Here is a 19,356-nt window from a genome sequence, read left to right on the forward strand (position 1 = left end):
TGCTGTCCCGGAGCCGAGTGCTGGCTCCCCAAGACCGATTTGGGGGGCTTCAGCCCCTCAAAGACCCCTGCTTTCTCCTCCTGAGACTCCTGGCCAAGGGCTACACTCCATGACTGCCCATCTTGTCCCCCTGGGTCCTACTGTTGGGCTGTCCGCTCTGACTGTTTATCCTCTGCCCTGTATTCCCCGCTCTACCAGCAGAGAAGCCTCAGGAAGGCAGTGGGGGTGGAGAAGGAGGAGGAAGCTGAGGAAGGGCAATTGCTGATCAGCCTGGGTGAGTCCTGTTATCCTGGGACCACCTGGGGACCTGGGTACGTTCTTGAGCTTCTAGTAAAGGGACAGGATGAACAAGCTCTGTGGGTCCCTCGGAGAGACCGCATCAACCACGTGGATACTGTGTTGTAGGCTTTGACTGGAGCCTCCACTTCCAATGGGAGCAGCTCACGCCAGAGCAGAAGGCTCGGCGCCTGGACCCCACTGAGCCCATTCGGTGAGTCAGGGAAAGGGTGGGTGGGCAGATTCGTTACCACTTGGTCCTTCCTGCTGTCACGTGGTGCAGGGAAGCAGTCCATGTTAGATGCTCACAGATTGGGCAGAAACCAAGAGGCCCCTTTGCCAGGCCAGTGCCATTTTGGCCCTTATTTTAGGAGGTTTTGTCCTCGCGGAGACTTCTGCTGAAGGGATGGGGCCTGGGGGAGGCCTGCGCTGAGGACTTGCCACCCACACATGTACCTTGATGTCCTTATGCTTCCTGCTAAACATTGGAGGGTCCCGGATGGGCTTATTTGAGCCTCTGACAAGAGAAAAGATGGTCCCTTAGCCCCCAGGTCTTAGATGTCAGGATTCAGCCCAGGAAGGTCGAGTCAGCCAGGGCTTTAAGTGGAGACTGGTGTCAAGGCATGGCCACTGCTATGTCCTACCAAACATGACTTCTGTGTCCCGTGCGAGAACACAACAGGGATGTCAGGTCTGGGCTGCTTGTGCAGTGCTATGATGGCTCTGTCCTGACCTACATTCTTTTTTTTTTTTTTTTTTTTTTTGTCTCTTGTCCTTTTAGGGCTGCACCCATGGCATATGGAGGTTCTCAGGCTAGGGATTGAATCAGAACTACAGCCGCCGGCCTACACCACAGCCACAGCAACTTGGGATCCAGGCCACATCTGCCACCTACACCATAGCTCATGGCAACACCAGATCCTTAACCCACTGAGTGAGGCCAGGGATCGAACCTGCATCCTCATGGTTCCTAGTTGGATTCGTTTCCACTGCCCCATGATGGAAACTTCCCCTGACCTACATTCTTGCTCCCAGCCCCTACCTGACCCACAGCACAGTGGCCAGATGGCCAGCTGGGGTTCAGGTCTATCTGAGCGGTTGGCGGAGAGGAGAGCGCAGAGGTCCACCAGAAGACTCAGTATCACCACATGTGTGGCCTCAATGTTCCTACCTAAGACTGGAGGCTACACAGGTCCCAGACCTGGTGGGAATTTCCAAGCTAGAGCTGGTCCACCTCTGGTGGAGCATCAGGAAGCCAGGAAGTGGAGAGAAGACTACCAGACTGAGGTTACCCCCATTGGGTATGCAATAATGCCCTGGCCTGTTCAGCAGCACCTGTGCATCAGGGGCCTGCCATGGAGTAAATGTTTGATCTTTTCATTGACCTAACTCAAGTCAAACTGAGACCCAGAGGGCCCTGAAGAGCTGAGGGGTGACCCTCAGACAGCCGTGGGGCTTGGGAGCCCTCTGCCCTAGGACCTCTGTCATGTCTCCCACCAGCCCCTCCTCTCTCCTCCACCCTTCATGATCTGGAGTGATACTGAGAGGGAACCTGGAGCCCATAACACCCCATGGAGTGCCCTTCATTTCTCCAGGGAAGGCAGAGCCTTCTCCCCTCCCCTCAAGGGGCCATGCTGCACCCACCAGTGGCCTGCCAAGGGAGTGCACCGAGTCACGGAAGGAGGTTGTGGTGCTGCAGTGGCCTCTGGCTTTCCCTCCTCTGTCCTGGGGTGGAGTTCTCAGGTTCCACCTGTGGGAATATCTCTGCTCCGAGGACAAGTGATTCCCAGATTGGGCCAGTTCTCAGGGGACAGTAGGGAGACCGAACTTCTGATCTTCCCTGCATCTACTAACTGCATGACATAGAAGAAAATCCTCTTTGCCCTCTGGACCCACTAAATGAGGGGCCAGGTCCTCGAGAGTCCCCACACCCCCACCCCTACCCCAGCCATTGATTCTTACAGACACACCTACTTATGCTTATCTGGTGGCCTGGCTGGATGGTGCAGTGCTTTCCTTTTCAAGTGGCTTCTCTGGAATCTTTCTCAGCAGTCAAGGGGAGGGGAGTTTGGAATGGGACTCCCCTCCACAAAAAAAAAGGATGGGAATGGAGATGAGGGTGTGTCCATTTACTAGGGCTGCTGCAACATAGCACCAGAGGCTGCGTGGCCTAAGCCACAGAGATGTGCCATCTCCAGCCCTGAAGGCTGGAAGTCCAAGATCAAGGTGTTGGCAGGGTTGGTTCTTCCTGAGGGCTGTACCACACCCCTCTCCTTGGTTTGCAGAGGGTCATCTCCTGGCATCTTCTCTTTCTGCATGGTTGTTTCTGTGACTAAATGTCCGCTTTTTATAAGGACACCAGTCCTATGACAAGGACCCACTCTAATGACCTCATTTTAGCCTGATCACCTCGGTAAAGACCTTCCTCCAAATACGGTCACATTCTGAGGTACTAGGGGTTAGGACCCCAACATATTTTTCAGGGGCCGTAACTCAGTCTGTAACAGAGGGGGAGAGAGGGGCAAAGGGAGAAGGAGGCCCGTCTCAGGAAAGGGATGTGCTGTTCACAGGTGCCGCCTCAGCCCCTCTTCTCTACTGGGTCAGTGGTCCATTGTCCTACTCCCCAGTGGTGGGGCTCCCAGGAAAGCCCCGCAAGGCAGGGCCTGGGGAGAGGTGGGGGGAGGGTCCCCAGGCCGGCAGAACAGCTGGGGTTCTGGGTAGAGAGGTGTGCAATGAGCAGATTAGCCTGTGAGCCAGGTCAGGAGACTCACACTCAAAGGGAGAAGCCCTGGAGCACGTTCCTATTTGAGGTAAGCGAGCAATGTATGAACAGAAGTGGGAAGAATGTGGCCTTGAGGTCAGGACCACCAGGGCACAAGAACATGAGAGGGGTCCCCCTCCTGGGACTGACCCTCCCTGTTTTCCTTCCAAATGCACAGGACTCCAATCATAGCTGGAGGGCTCTTCGTGATGGACAAATCCTGGTTTGACTACCTGGGGAAATACGACACGGACATGGACATCTGGGGTGGAGAGAACTTTGGTGAGTTGCTGGACTGGGGTCGGGGGTCTCCATGTCCTTGGACCACATGTGCCTGGGATGAGGGCAGGGAGTTGGGGGGCAGGTCACTTCTTTGGGGGAAGGCCACGTGGGGCGCCAGAGGAGTGGTTGCTGGGAGGGCCGAGGTAAGGAGAGGATTTCTCTATGGGACCGCATGGATGCTGAGGACCAGAGAAGCAAGCCCAGATGGACTGTTAGGGAAGGGAGCTGCAAAATCCAGAAAGACCAAGGAGGAGCCAAGTCCAGGGGCTGGAGACAGGCTTGAGCTAGCAGGATGGAACTTGGGAATTTGGAGTTGGAAGGAAATTGGGGATAAAAAGGAGGAGGAGGAGAAGGATGGATAGCAACACCATTAACATCTGGATCCCATCTGTTGGCTGCGCTAGGTGTATAGCCCTCAGCACTGGGTTAAGGAGGAGGGTCTGGGTGACTGCTCCAGAAACCCTGGGGGTGTCTTGCCCTTATCTCTTAGTGCAGAGAAAACAGTGGGGATGGACAGGCTGGGTTACAGCATGAAGATCTGTGCCAGCAGCCAGCCAGGTGTGGTCAGGGAGTGTAGGGCTGCCATGTGCAGATACAGGAGAAAGTACAGTCAGAGATCCAATCCATCCAGCTGATGACACTGACCCTTCAGTTTCCCCATGTGTTCAAAGTGTAAAACAGCAATGCTTCTTGAGGTTGTTGTGGAAATCTGCTCAGGTAAGTCTAAAAGTTCAGGCACCATATAGGCACAATCAGTGTTTGTGACCTTTCCTCCCCTCCAGCAGGTGGGACCTAGGAGATGATTAGCATATAAACCGTACCGCGAAGGCAGGAGTTTGGTCTGTTTGTTCACATCTCTCTCCCATGCCCAATGTGGTGCCTTCCTCAAAGGAGGCTTCAGTAACGATTTGTTGAATAACCCCCAGGGGAGGAAGAGGAGGAGAGCAGAGTGCCGGAGCCCCTTCCCCTCTCTGGACACCGGGGAGTGTGTTTGGCACGGGCTGCCCCAGCAGCTGTGCAGGCCAGGAGAATGATCCACGGGGCTCGTCCTGGCATTTAGCAGTAATCCTGCACATTGTCCTCTGCCATTGTTTTCTCCTGTCCCTGCCTCCAGGATGTTTTATGGCTTTCTTCCTCAGTCACTAAGAGTTATTTCTTGGAAATTTATGGCTGTTGGCCTGACCCACAGCATCTGTTCTCCTAAACTGGGCAGTGTAGAGAAATCCATCACAAAAGCCCGTCTCCTGCCATATGGGGGCCAGATTGGAAGCTCAGCAAACAAAGCAGAGAAGCTTACTGCCCATAAACCAAACCAAATCCCCTACCTGGGACTCAGTCCTGGGATGCAATGGGGGCCTTTGGGGTGGGGTTTTCGGTGACAAAATTGTGTTAATCAACTGTAAAAATTTTAAAAAGTAAGTGAGGAATATTGGAGGGTCCCATGATGAAGATGAGGGGTTTGGTGACTAACACAGATAGAGTTGCCTTTGATGTATATGTTCTCTCTGCAACAGCCCAGGAGAACTTGGAGCCAGGTACACCCTAGTATTCTCAATGGGAATGGATCTCTCTCTTCCTGGGAAGAATCCATCATATGTCCTGATGATCACACTGATTCTCATGATTCTTCATGATGTGCGGCTAGCCTTTCCTCCTGTCCGTTGAATCCCTTCTGCAGCCCTTTTGATAGACAGCCAATTTCTGCCCGAATGCTACCTATGATGATGCGTTTGCTGCTTCACAGTTCGGCACGTTCTGTTGTTGAGAATTTTTGTGGCTAACTGTTAGAAAATTCTTCTATTCGAAGCCCAGCTTCCATCTCGCTGGCCTCTTGACCCACACAAAGTGCGTATGAGCCTCCTTCCCCATGGCAGCCACGTGCAGATACAGGCAGCACGTTTTTGATGATGTCGCATTCTGGTCCAGCTTACTGATCCTTCTCTTTATGGCCACGTCTGATCACATCAAGGGTTGATCTCCTCTGGTCGGCTTCCCAGTCGTTTGACATTAACAAATGCTGGTTGGGACAGGGGAGTGGGGAGGGGCTTCTGGGGAGGTATGGGAGAGACATTTTACAATCCGTCATGAAATGTTTTAAACTACAAAAAAACCCCACTGCAGACAGCTGTCACAGGAAACACTCTTTTCTCCACTTTCAACATTCCATCATGCTATAGCCAGCTCCCAGCACTTAGCCATTTCTGGATTTTTTTTCCCCAGCAGTTTTATATGCCAGAAAATGCAGTGCTTTCTTAAATAATCAAGATATACTTGATTTACAATGTCATGTTAGTTTCAGATGTATAGCAAAGTGATTCTGTTACATATGTGTGTGTGTTCTTTTTCAGATTACTTTCTATTATAGGTTGTTATAAGCTATTGAACGTATGTCCCTGTGTTACATATAATAGGTCCTTGTTGGTCATCTATTTTATATATAGTAGTATGTATCTATTAATCCAAAACTCCTAATTTATCCCTCCACCCCCCACTTTCCCCTTTGGTAACCATAAGTTTGTTTTTTATGTCTGTGAGTCTGTTTTATAAATAAGTTCATTTGTATAAAATTTTTAGATTCCACATGTAAGTGATATCATGTATTTATCTTTCTGTGTCTGACTTCTCTTAGTATGAGAATCTCTAAGTCCATCCATGTTTCCGCAAATGGCATTATTTCATTCTTCTTTATAGCTAAGTAATACTCTATTGTATATATGTATCACATCTCCATCCATTCATCTTTCACTGGAAATTTAGGTTGCTTCCATGTCTTGGCTATTGCAAATAGTGCTGCTGTGAATATTGGGGTGCATGTATCTTTTCAAATTAGAGTTTTTGTCTTTTCCAGATAGATGCCCAGGAGTGGGATTGCTGGACCGTAACTCTATTTTTATTTTTTTAAGGAACCTCTGTACTGTTTTCCATAGTGGCTGCACCAATAGTGTAGGAGGGTTCCCTTTTCTCCACACCCTATCCAGCATTTATAGACTGGAGACTTTTTGTAGACTTTCTGATGACGGTCATTTTGACTGGTCTGAGGGGATGTCTCACTGTAATTTGTTTTTTTGTTTTTTGTTTTCTTTTTTTGGCTGTCCTGTGGCATATGGAGTTCCTGGGCCAGGGATAAGATCTGAGCCACAGTCATGACCTAAGCCTCAGCTGTGGCAACACTGGATCCTTAACCCTTTGTGCAGGCTGGGGATCAAACCTTCATCCCAGCTTTCCCAAGACAGTGCCAAACCTGTTGTGCCACAGTAGGAACTCCTCTCACTGTAGTTTTGATTTGTGTTTCTCTAATAGTTATCAGTGTTGAACATCTTTTCATGTGCCTATTGGCCATCTATATGTCTTCTTGAAGAAATATCTATTTAGGTCTTCTTCCCATTTTGTTGATTAGATCGTTTGCTTTTTTTGATATTGAGCTGTATGAGTTGTTTGTCTATTTTGGAAATTAAGCCCTTGTTGGTTGAATCATTTGAAAATGTTTTCTTCTTTTCCACAGGTTGTATTTTCATATTGGTTATGGTTGCCTTTGCTGTGCAAAAGCTTCTAGGTTTATTTAGTTCCCTTTGTTTGTGTTCGCTTTTATTTATTTTGCCTTGGGATACTGACCTAGGAAAACATTGCTACGATTTATGTAAGAGAAGTCTTCATCTGTGTTCTCTTCTAAGAGTTAATGTCTTATGTTTAAGTCTTTAAGACATTTTGAGTTTATTTTTGTGTATAATGTGAGGGTGTGTTCTAACTTCATTGATTTACATGCAGTGGTCCAGTTTTCCCAGAACCACTTGCTGAAGAGACTGTCTTTTTGCCATTGTATATTCTTGCCTCCTTTGTTGAAGATTAACTCATTGTAGGTATCTGGGTTTATTTCTAGGCTTTCTATTCTGCTCCATTGATTTTCATGTCTGTTTTTGTGCCAATACCACACTGTTTTAATTACTGTGGTTTTATAGTATCGTCTGAAGTCTGGGAAGGTTATGCCTCCAGCTTTGTTCTTTTTCCCCAGAATTGCTGCAATTCTGGGTCTTTTGTGGTTGCATATAAATTTTAGGATTATTTGTTCTAGTTCTGTGAAAAATGTCATGGGCAATTTGCTAGTGATCACATTAAATCTATAGACTGCTTTGGGTGGTATGGCCATTTTAGCAATATTAATTCTTCCAATCAAAGAGCATGGAATATCTTTCCATTTTTTTTTAATCATCTTCAGTTTCTTTTATTAGCGTTCTGTAGTTCTTAGTGGACACCTTTCACCTCCTTGGTCAGGCTTATTCCTAGGCATTTTATTTTGCAGTGTTTTGTCAGTGGTGGCTCTATCATGTGGACAGTGTCAGTTCTGCGAGGGAGGTTCACTAAGGACCTGGGTACATGAAGGTGGGCATTTGGAAAATACCACATGGATGATGATTGGGGCTTTGGAGAATGATGTTTCAGCTGCAAAGGACAGGTGGTGCTGAGTGGGGAAGGAAATTTCAGAGGAACGGATTGCTGGCTCCAGGGTATGGCAAGAGGGACCCTTGTTCCAAGTCCTGAAGACCCTCTCCCCTCAGCATCACTCAAGAAGTCCCCCTCTTACTCTTCTAGATGGTTCTCACCTCTTCTCTGCTCCTCTCAAATCCATCCTCCAGGCTCCTGCCGAAGTGCTCTCTGAAATGTAAATCTCTCCCACCTTCCTGGTGCTAGCAACCCCCATGGCTCCTTCTTGACCTAAGGATGAGGCCCACATGCCTCAGCTGGGCCCCTCTTTGGCCTCGCCATGTCCCCAGCCTTCAGTCCAGAGGCACTGACAGACCTTCCTACACTGCCTGGATGTGCACAGCCATCTGAAAAGACCTAGCCTCCATTCTCAGCTGAGCACTGAATGGCTGCAGATCACAGCTCTAGGCCTGCCTCGCCTCCCCCAGGACTAGAACACCCTTCATGCCCACCCTCTGCCCTCTCCCCTCAGCGCCACCCCCCACCCCTGGCTCAGGGCTCTCTGGTGTGCTTGTCTGATTTTGCTTCCATGCCCGCTACCCCAAGCAAGCCAAGAACATTCATCCAACTTCTCAACCTCGAGGCCTGGACCAGTGGACACTGCTGGCTGTATGCGTATTCAAAGTGGGATACTGACTGGGAAGGGGGTTCAGGGAGGCAAGGACCCCAAGTACACAATCTCTGGGGCTCTGTTTAAAATCACTCTCCATGCATTAAATGGGGAATAACAACAGCAAGTACAGACGTATTTCCTTTCCCAGGACATGGGATTGCTGTGTGCTCAGATGTGGTTGCCTTTGCTGCGTTGACTTTATTTCACAGCCACAAGGCCATGAGGATATTGGAGGAGGCTCTGGCCAGGTGACCGGAACCATCCTCAGCAGGGTGCTGCCCTTCCTACCCTATCTCACTTTCATCTGCTGACAGAGAAAGCCCACCACACTCTGGCGCAGCCCCACCCTGGTGCCATCACTCCCACAAAGTGTTTCTAAGAGGAGCTGAATGGTGTTGATAATGATATCTGCAGTTTAGCATAGGAGCAGGCTTTAGAGAAATGTGGCTTTTAGCCTTTTATTTTCCACAAGTCGTTTTGCATTAAAATTAGATGTTTAAACTCCAATTTCCATAACATAGGATACATGGAATATATCTAATACATCTACTCACTATAGCTTTTGGTCTTTAGACATGAAAGGAACCTATTAAGAAGTAAGTGTGTGTGTGTGTGTGTGCGCGCGCGCACGTGCGTGCACAGGTGGTTGGGTAACGACTGTGTATTTCCAAAATAGAAGTCTTAGCACATATATGAAGGGTGGTTATGCTGGTTTTAAAATGGGGGTTTCCAAAGCATAGCAGGCACAAAAGACAATGTTGAGAGAAGAGAGTTGAGGTGGTCCCCGAGCAGAGCCACCACCTCCATCTCTCATCCCCAGCACATAGTCAGGGACATCGGGCTGTGTCAGGAGTGGTAGACACACATATGTGTGTCAACAGGGGCTGTAGAACCAGATAGGCCTACTACCAGTTCATCACTGGCTGTGTGTCCTTGAGAAAGTGACTTTACCTCACCAAGCCTGTTTCTAAGTCATTAGAGTGGAGACAGTGATTTCATGTTAGGGGAAGGACCTCCCCCCAAATATATCAACACCCTAAACCCTGTGTTAAAGAAAACAGTTTTCTGTGCTCACTTCAGCAGCATATATACTAAAAAGTAGAATGATACAGAGAAGATGAGCATGGCCCCTGAACATGGATGACACGCAAATGTGTGAAGTGTTCTAAATTTTAAAAAAGAGAGAGTGGGAGTTCCCTTCGTGGCTCAGTGATTAACAAATCCGACTAGGAACCATGAGGTTGCAGGTTCCATCCCTGGCCTTCCTCAGTGGGTTAAGGATCCACCATTGCCGTGAGCTGTGGTGTAGGTTGCAGACGCAGCTCGGATCCCGCATTGCTGTGGCTGTGGTGTAGGCTGGCAGAAACAGCTTCGATTAGACCCCTAGCCTGGGAACCTTCATATGCTGCTGGTGCAGCCCTAAAAAAAAAGACAAACAAAAAAAAAAAAAAAAGGAGAGAGAGGAAAAGAAAAAAATCAAATGACACTTGTTAAAATGGTAAGAAAGACTTTCTCAGGATTGTCACAATAGGCATCAAGACTATCACAATGGTGGGGGATGGGACTCAGCTCCAAATACAACAAGAACAAGTGGGGATTTTGAACCAAGAGCAGGTGGGAGTTTGTGGATGGAAATCACTAAGAGGGGACCTCAAGACTGGGGGATCTTGTGACACTGACCAAAGTGTTCTCACCAAGGTGACAAGATACCAGGGCTGGGGGATTCTCTCTAAACCGGCTTAGCAGGATTCTTGCTAAAAACTGGGGATGCAGGCCTGACAAGGGCAGGGGTCAAGGTGCAGGCCTGGTCAGGAGCAGAGCCAGAGGAGCCTGAGTAAAGTTTGGTCACAGAGAGCATCTTGTCACCTAGAACCTGTCAGGAGGTGACCTTACCTGGCACAAAGGAGTTTGCAGATGTAAAGCTACTGAATGTGAAGCTGGGAGAGTAACCTGCATTATCCAGATGGGCCCAGTCTAATCATGTGGGCCCTTGACAGCAGAGAACTTTCTCCAGCTGGAGTCAGAAGGGATGGAGCAGAAGTCAGAGATTCGCAGCCTGGGGGTGGTGGGAGGGGACGGGACTGGTGGCTGCTGGTTTGGAGATGCAGAAGGGGCAGCATGGAAGTAGCAGGAAGGCTCCTGACCCACAGATGGCCAGGAAAAGGGAACATCAGCTGGACACTGCAAAGAACTGGGTTCTGCAAACAACCAGAATGAACTTGAAAGTTTCAGCACCTCTAGAAAGGAAACTGATTCTGCTGACATCTTGATTTTGGCTTTGGGAGACCCTCAACAGAGGGCTCAACCAAACCCACCACACTTGGTGTGGTCATTTGTTACGCTGCAGTAGAAACACTCCCACCCCAGGGCGGCTGTGAAGATGCATGAGGCTCAGGCAGTGGTTCTGCCTCCCCTTCAGGCTGCATGTGAGCAGGTTTGTCAGAGGAGCACTGTGTTGGATCCCCAGGAACAGTGGATCCCTCCTGCTTTCTCTTTCGGCCTCATCCTTTCCAGGTTCAGAGGCTCAAGAGGAGAGATGTGGCCTTATCTGGGAAGAGCATCCAAGCCTGATGAACAGTCATCTTTTCACTGCAGGCGGAGCCTGTGGTTACTGCCTATTTGGAAGGCGGGGGCCTGGATGCAGCCTCGATTGGCCCAGACGGTGTGACGCACAGGTTCCTCACTGGTTTACTCTGCCTGTGGGTCAGTACGATTGTCTTTAATCAAGTCCACGTACTCATTAAAAAAATAATACAGAGCTTTCTGGCTCAGGAGACCCTGAGAACATAAAGGTTATTGAAAGCAAAGGGCCCTGTCTCCCCATTTTCACGTGTGGACTTAGGAGTAACCCTAGCCGGGTGAGTGGCTGTCTCTGCCCGTCACTGTCCACACCCATCCCTTTGTCTTCAGTAGATCTCACCTTGGCCAGAGGTAGAGTGGATGATGCTGTGTAGACAAACATTAGATATAGGTGTCTATTTACAGTCCATGAGGCTCATTTGAAACAGGCCTGCTGCCTTCACTGGAGTCCATGTCTAATGCTCTCTTTGCTTTCCAACCTTGACCTGTGTGGCCAAGGAGGGGACTGTGAATAGCTGTGACTTTTTTGTGGTGGGGAAGCTGTCCTTTCTCCCCTGAATTCCTGTCTACCATCAGGACTTGTCATGTAGACATTGGTTCTGCTGAAGGTTGAGGGCTTATGAGCCCAGGTAGATGGGATGATGAGGAGACGGAAGGAAAGAGTAGTTCGATCCCTAGCCCGGGAACGTCCTTAGGCCACAAGTGCAGCTGTAAAAAAAAAAAGAAAGGAAGAAAGAAAAAAAGAAAGAAAGAAATGCTGAGATAGAGTGCAGAGGGGCATTTTATTCCCAAATATTAATCTAAAATTTGAAGAAAATCAGGATGGAAACAGCACCCCCAATGAGGCAGAATAATTACACATCTCCCGGCCTGGAATTCACAGCACACTTGGGTCTGCGCAACATTGATCATGAGGAAGATTGCGGGGGCACTGACTCAGTGAGAACCCCCCACAGACACCCCTCCTCCCCCTTTTGCTCCTTCACTTCAGAAAGTGATGACTTTGCAGGAGCTGCAGAAGGTCTGGGCTGTCCCTAGAGGCCCTGGTGCCTCCTGCTGCCCCAGGGGCCTCGGGTTCACAAGACGTTCCCAGAGGCCTCAGCACCAATCTGTGCATCACTGGGCCTGGCTCGCAGTCCTGGGAGGATACGGGTCATTATTCCAAAGTCAGTGGGGTGGCTAAAGGTAGGACAACTGTATTGGTTTTAAATATTGTGCACTATGGTACCTGGAAGTCATGACGCTGATCTGAACACTCCGGGCTTCCTCGCCAGGTGACCTCGACTCTGGCTACAGAACAGCAGGGCACATGTCTCAGAGCATTTTGGTTACAAAGATACAGACTCTAGAACAGAGAAGCTGTTCCTGCCTCTCAGGCTGCAGGGCAGCATCGGCTGGCCGGAGGGAGAGCTGAGACACAGTTGTCTGGAGTGGATAAAGGAGTAGGTGGGACGGCGATGTGACTGCTGGTTATGGCTTTGTCTCTCTTGTTAGGCTGTGAGTGCCCTGAAGTCAGTATCTTTGCCTCCACAGCCTTATTACCTTATGGTGGGTGTTCAGCACGGGGGATGGGGGTGTTGGCGGGGGGAATCAGGGCAAGGCAGGAGTTCTGGAGCTGGGGAGATGTACTTCCGATCCCAGCTACCTGCTCTCCCTTGTCCTCTCCTGGCTACTTCTGCATCAGCTGATAACATCCTCCACCATGAGCGGGGTTGTTAGCATGGCTAATATGTCCGAGAGAGGCCAAAAGAAAGCCCAGCCCAGTCAATGAACGGAGATCCTCTGAAACTTTAAAGCACAGATGCAGGGACTCGAGAAAAGGCTGGTTTTAGAGGCGGAGGAGAGGAGGCAGGCTGCCGAGGGCTGTGAGAGCTGATCACGAAGATGTACTGCCTCGGAGGGATCCAGGGCTCCTCCGCAGAGCATCAGGCAGCCAGGAAGTTGGTGGTGGAGCCCAGAGTCGAGCTGGGCTGGGGGGATGGGGGTGAGCCCTCCGCATCAAGTGAATGCTGGGTTCAGGTGAGGAAGCAGTGTCAGCAAGACTCTCGGAGACAGAGCCTGGGGGTGAAAAAGGTTGGGACCCCAGAAGGGAGGTGGAGAAGGACCAGGGTTGGGGACAGGACTTTCCGAGGTGCTGTCTGTGCATGACGGTGGCAGAGGGGAGGGGGCCAATAGGTTCAGAGAGAATCAAGAGGCTGGGTGAAGGAGGCACAGGGAGAGAAACAGGTTTAAGGAGCTGTGGCGGGGAGGGGACACTGAGGCACAGGTTGAAGGGACTGGCTTTGCCAGTGAGGAGGGACATATGTCTCATTTGAATACATACAAGGAAGAGACCAGAGCCGAAACACGCATCCATTTGGGAGAAAGCTGGCACAAAATTCATAGGTTATAGCCAGGAAGCAAAGCCTCCATTTCTAGTTTTAAGGGATGAGGGGTTTTCCTTTTGGGGAACTAGAGCGAACCCTCTTTCCAGAGAGGAGTTGATTGGAGCACAGCGGACCTTAACCCTGGAGACTAAATTCACCTGTGTGTTTCTCATTAACTCCCTGCACCGAGGCCTTCCGCCCCCAGTGCACCCCCGCCGGGGAGAGAGCTGGATGTTGGCGGTCAGCTAAGCTCCCGCATTGTCTCCTGCAAACCCAGCCAAACACCAGCTTGTCATGTGTCATAGACTTTCGTGGAGAGTCAGACTCTCAGATGTCAAGTCCACAAACATCCAGTGCCTCCTGTGGCAGAGGCAGGAAGCTGTAAATCATCTAGGAAGTTGGAAGTGGGCACAGGTGGGCGATGCCGTTGGCATCGTGTCTTACAGAGACTGGCTTCAGAGGAACGTCTCAAAACTGTCACTGAGCTTGCCATCCGCTTTAGAGTTTTCACAGTCGTTTGGAACTCTATTTCATTTGATGTCACTTGCAATCCTGTGGAGTATTTTGATGATTTTCATTTGACAGTGTTTAGCAATTCCAAACAATGGCAGTGACAAGATACCGCCCCACCACCTTAGTGTTCCACGCTTCCTTCTGAGGCAGAACCACAGCTCCAAGCCTGCAGGAAGCAGCCCCAGGGGAGAAATGCACACGCCAGCCGAGTCCCGGCTGCTTCTGCTAACGCCACCTCACCCACCTCCTGGAGGTCTCTGCAGCAGCAGCCAACCAGGAAAAAATGGGTTTGTGTGCAAAATCCCCACTCGGGAAGCACCCCCAACAATAGCTTTGAGGCTTCCAGCACCGTCTATGGCTACTGTCAGCTCTCAGCTCCGGCTCAGGCTACTGCTCAGACTTCCTTCTCCAGGCAATGATTCAGGTGCCCTTGCAGGAGATAGAATTACAGCCTGGTGGTGGGAGGCACTGTCCGGGACACCTTGTCCAGGTGCCTCCTGGGAACGGGTCCTCTCTGCCACATCCTGACCATGTGGCCTGCAAGCCTGTCGGAGTGGGAAATGCAGGAACTCTATGACAGCCCTTCTGCTTGGACCTTGACCATCAGAAAATTCTCCCATGATCTCAAGTAGAAACTCTTTCTCCTCGGTCCTGGTTCTAACCCTTTGGGCTCATACAAGCAAGTCTGATCCATCTTTCCCACTGAAACATGCTCAAAAGCAGCTCCCTCATTGCCCCCACCATGCTGGCCCCTGAATGCACGTTTCTCTTTTCCAGGCTAAAGCATCACAGCAGAGGCCCCCACCGTGCTGGCCCCTGAGTGCATCCCAGAGGCACAAGCCTGGCCTTCCCCGAAGGCAGGACCAGAGCTTGATTTAGATGTGGTTTCCTCTGTGCCGGCCACTGATCCCCTAGTAACACAAACCAACTTCCAGGTGTAGGCTATTACCGTCCCCATGGAGAGCGGGGGAGCCTGGGCTGCCCAGCCGAGGTGCATGCAGCCTGGCTGTGGAGTCAGCTCCTAAGCCCCGCGGCCCAGGCTGCGTGCAGCCAGCCCTCCCGACCTGGCATTTCTGGCGACCATGTCTCAAAGCTGCCAACCTGTGTGTCCCCTCCTTGGGAAGGCAGAGCAGTGACTAGAGGGCGTGGCTGTCTTGCAGAAATCTCCTTCAGAGTGTGGATGTGCGGGGGCAGCCTGGAGATCGTTCCCTGCAGCCGCGTGGGCCATGTCTTCCGCAAGAAGCACCCGTATGTCTTCCCGGATGGAAACGCCAACACGTATATAAAGTAAGCTTGCATCCGAGTGGCTCCGTGGGGGCGGCAGTGGCTGAGGGCTTTTCTGGTGATGGGTTGTGACTGTTCCAGGTTCTCTGGCAGATTGCCTGAGTTTTCTGGATGGACAGGAGCTGCAGGTCAGGGGCACTGGGCCGCTGCCCAGGTAGGAGACATCAGGCCTGCCTATCCAGCTTTAGGCTGTAGGCCTAGGCTCGTCTCTTCTCCACTGTTGACTCCCCCCAGGCTTGTCAAGGCCCCGTGGGCTCTTGGGACCTTCAGGTCACTGGCAGTGCAGGGCTCAGGGCTCTGGGAATTTGGGGTTGTTTGGTGTGGGGAAGGGCAGCTGCTTTGCCCCTGAGTTCTAGAAGAACTGCCTCTCCCACCTTCAGGCTCGGTCACCAGGGGAAAGGCCCTTGAGAAGATTCGGGAATGCTGAGGCACAGGTGGATACAACCCCCATGCAAGTGCCAGGGCCCTGCAGGTGCTCAGAAGGAGCCAACCTGGGGTGGGCCCTATGGCCCTGAGCTCCTTTCCTGGGGCTTGTCATCTCCCGCCCAGGGACAGGACGAAGATCCCGGGGTCTCAGTGACCGGGTGGTGTGCACTCGCCTATTCCCGCTCCCTCCTTCCACGCGCCTTCTCCTTTGCGAGATTTCGTCTCCTTCAAACTTCTGCTCTCTTTTTGAATGAATTCCTTCCCTCCCTCATCTTTTTCTCCAGCTTCTTCTCCCCTTCTCCTGAATGCTCTTGTCTTTTATCATCCAACTCACTCACCCATTTACTCTCCTTTTGCCTCTTTTTTTCTCTCATTTAGTACATTGTGTGTGTGTGTGGGGGGGAGCCAAGCAACTCTTTGGGCGTTTTGCTTTCTCTGGCTGTGTTCTCATCTGGGCTCTTCCGTCCTCAGTTTCTCACACGGATGGACAGGTGTGGGCTGGACAGGTGTGGGGATGGACAGGTGTGGGCTGGACAGGTGTGGGCTGGACAAGTGTGGGGATGGACAGGTGTGGGATGGATAGGTGTGGGCTGGACAGGTGTGGGGATGGACAGGTGTGGGCTGGACAGGTGTGGGCTGGACAGGTGTGGGATGGATAGGTGTGGGCTGGACAGGTGTGGGGATGGACAGGTGTGGGCTGGACAGGTATGGAGATGGACAGGTGTGGGCTGGACAGGTATGGGGATGGACAGGTGTGGGCTGGACAGGTATGGGGATGGACAGGTGTGGGGTGGACAGGTGTGGGAGAGCCCTGGGCAGGGTGAGGCAGCAAGAACCCAGCCAAGAGGGCCGGGGAACAAAATTGGAGCTGCCTGGGCTCAGGGTTTTTAAAGGGACAGGTGACACCTGGGATAGGAAAGCAGTGGAGCTGTGATGTGGAATGGGGCCAGCCTGGGGGTGGGAGGGGCAGAGGCTGGGGCTCCAGAACATTCCTTGTGTTGGAGACTCGGCTCTGGCAGCCAGCAGGCATGCTGCATTCCACTGGGGGTCATTTGGAGGGGAAGGAAGCATGGGGCAGTGCCTCCTCAGCAACTTCTGGCTTGCTGATGGTTAGGCCAGTGGGAGGAGCCGGCAGGGCCTTCTGTGCCCCAAGAACTGGGCTGTGTGTGCATAACTGATTCCAGGCCCAGTGGTTTGAAAGGCAGCCAGCAGGGACGGGGAACAAAGGTAGAGCTGCCTGGGCTCTGGGTTTTTCAATGCCTCTGCTCCACAATGAAATCTGGAGGAGTGCGCCCTCCAGAGGGGCGGGCACTGGGGTCTCAGCAGGTGCTGCTCCCCCTTGCTCCTGGCCTCTGATTATTTCCCATGGCTTCTCGCCAGGCTTTCCTAGCACCCCTGACCTTTAGGGTCAGACTCTGAGCAAATAGCTGATTTTTTTTTTTTTTTAACTTAAAGAGTCATTGCAAATGTCTGTCTGACCAAGCTGGCTTGATCCCTTAATTCTTTACACCTGCCCCAAGCTATTCACATGACCTCTGGGAAGCTGTGTGTGGGTGACTGGCCTTGCCTTTAGGAGCTGGGCCCTGGCTAAAGGGAAAGAGCCCTGGAGTAGCAGCCCTCAGGCGGCCGGAGGAGAGACGTAACATTCTTTCCTCTTGAATGGGCACCAAAGAGCTGCACCAGGTTTTCCTGGCCCCTTTCCCCTGTGTTCTCTTGAGAGCCATTGAAGCTCAGATTCTGGTGTAATTTCTCTGGTCTGCACCTTTTGGAAATTGTATGTCGTGACTACTAAAGTCCTGGGTCTTGGGGTAAAGGCCCCTTGGGAGATGGGTGGGTGATGCAGGGCTCAGCACCCGGGGGTGGGGGGAGAGCACTGTTACTGGACCACAGTGGCCCCTACCTGGGTGACACTGCCCACTTGCCATCTGTGTGTGTGTGTGTGTGTGTGTGTATTTACCTGGATATGCCCCAGGTCCTCTCAGACGGCCCCTCCCTGACACTCCCTGTCTCTCTAGGAACACCAAGCGGACAGCCGAAGTGTGGATGGACGAATACAAGCAGTACTATTATGCTTCCCGGCCATTCGCCCTGGAGAGGCCCTTTGGAAAGTAAGTGGCCTTCCTGGTTGATCTGTGCAGAGTCAAGTTCACAGGCCAGGTGTGAGCGGACTCCAACAGGCCTGTGTGCTCAGCTGGTCGCCAGGCTGGGGCTGTTCTCCCCTTGTGTCCCTTCTTGCTCCAGGCCACTTCCAGGCACAGGGCCTTGGGCCACTCTTGCGGGATGACCATCTGGTCCCCTGGATCACCTCCTCAGTAGGCCGAGCTATGCATTGTGCAGTGACTTTTTACAGAGAGGTGGGATGCTGAGCTACCAGCCCTGCTCCCTCACGGTTGGAGCTCCTTCCTCCTCATTCTCAGCCACCCGAGTCTAAACTCTCCTCCTTCCCAGGAGGAGTGGCCCCTCAGATCACCCCATGAGCAGGGCTCCAGCTTCCTGGGGGTAGAGGAGGACAGGGAGAGGAATTAAGTGCCAGACTCCATTCCAGAAGACAGCTAGTTCCTCCTCCGCAAACTGAGAAATGGGTATAATTTTTTTTTCCTGTCCCCTTGCCATCTCTAGGGCTACTCCCGTGGCATATGGAGGTCCCCAGGCTAGGGGTCTAATCGGAGCTGTAGCTGCCAGCCCACGCCACAGACACAGCCACGCGGGATCTGAGCCGCGTCTGCAACCCACACCACAGCTCACAGCATCGCCCCATCCTTAACCCACCAAGCAGAGCCAGGAATCGAACCCTCAACCTCATGGTTCCCAGTCAGATTCATCAACCACTGAGCCATGATGGGAAGTCAGAAATGGGTATAATTACCCCTGCTTTACAGCTGAGGAGACTGAGGCTTCTACAGGTTAAGGTGCTTGTCCCAGATCACGCCATTAGAGGAGGAGGCAGAGACTCAAACCACACCTGTCTGGTTCCAAAATTCTCTGATGGTGCCTTTTCCTACTCAGCTGATTTGAGTAGAGAATAGTGGCAACCTCATTGATGCTATCATTCGTCTTTTTTTTGGGGGGGGGCAACTTGTGGCTTTTTGTCATCCGATGTCCCTCAGTCATGCTGAAGCTGTTGAGCAGATGGGATTTTTGCAGCCTACACCTCATGGGTTGAGCCCCTCACTGCTCTGGAGGATGAAATCAGATCCTGCCAAAGTGATCCGCATTTCTGAAACCATAGACCCACCCTGTCCCTCCACCTCTACTCAAGCCCCCCGAGGCCTTTATTCTGAGTCCTCAGCTAACTTCCGGTCCATTGGCCACATCCATCCGCTCCTCCTTCCTTTGCTGCCTTCCCTCTCCAGGGCAGGTTCCTCTGTCTTGCTGAAAAGATGTGGTGCTCAGGTCTCTTGTCCTGTAGGGCATCAATACTCCCAGGCAGAGTTCTCTCAGCCCTGGATGAACCTGACTTTGTACCTTTTCCGCCTCTGCACACAGGCTGCTGAGTGGTTCTGAGACGCCCAGCCCGTGCTGCTAACACTCCGTGACCATCAGTCTCAGGGAGTTCCTCCGGAGGCCTCTTGTCCTGCCACCTTGTCTGGCCAGCACTGTCCCTCAGTCTCCATGTGTACCTTTTCTACCCTCCCTAGTCACTGAGTCCACCCCCTCCTTTCACCTGTGTTATAGGTGAAAAAGCACCAGCTTCCCAAGACAAACCAACCTGTGTCTGCACCATCCTTGTGTCTCTTTCAGATCGATAGGCAAGGCACACCTCCCGCAGTGTCAGG

At 51.6% G+C, this 19,356-nt stretch overlaps 1 protein-coding gene and 1 non-coding gene across 5 annotated transcripts in view; both read left to right on the forward strand.

Annotated features, from left to right (window-relative positions):
- GALNT14 (polypeptide N-acetylgalactosaminyltransferase 14) overlaps nt 1–19,356 on the forward strand; it is a 215,223-nt gene that overhangs the window by 181,574 nt on the left and 14,293 nt on the right. For all 4 annotated transcript variants that reach the window (XM_003481255.5, XM_085019690.1, XM_085019691.1 and 1 more), the window contains exons 8-11: nt 406–490; nt 3,216–3,319; nt 15,031–15,157; nt 17,596–17,688. In XM_003481255.5, the coding sequence (XP_003481303.2) occupies nt 406–490; nt 3,216–3,319; nt 15,031–15,157; nt 17,596–17,688 (409 nt within the window). The remainder of the gene's footprint in view (nt 1–405; nt 491–3,215; nt 3,320–15,030; nt 15,158–17,595; nt 17,689–19,356) is intronic.
- LOC146404894 (U6 spliceosomal RNA) lies at nt 9,479–9,586 on the forward strand. The gene has a single exon (XR_014842681.1). It is a non-coding gene; the product is annotated as a U6 spliceosomal RNA (small nuclear RNA).

Source organism: Sus scrofa, chromosome 3 (genome assembly GCF_054392235.1).
Source record: "Sus scrofa isolate SSC_HxYL_T2T_F1_AM1 chromosome 3, Sscrofa_HxYL_maternal_Yorkshire_Landrace_v2.0, whole genome shotgun sequence".
NCBI classification, from domain to species: Eukaryota; Metazoa; Chordata; class Mammalia; order Artiodactyla; family Suidae; genus Sus; species Sus scrofa.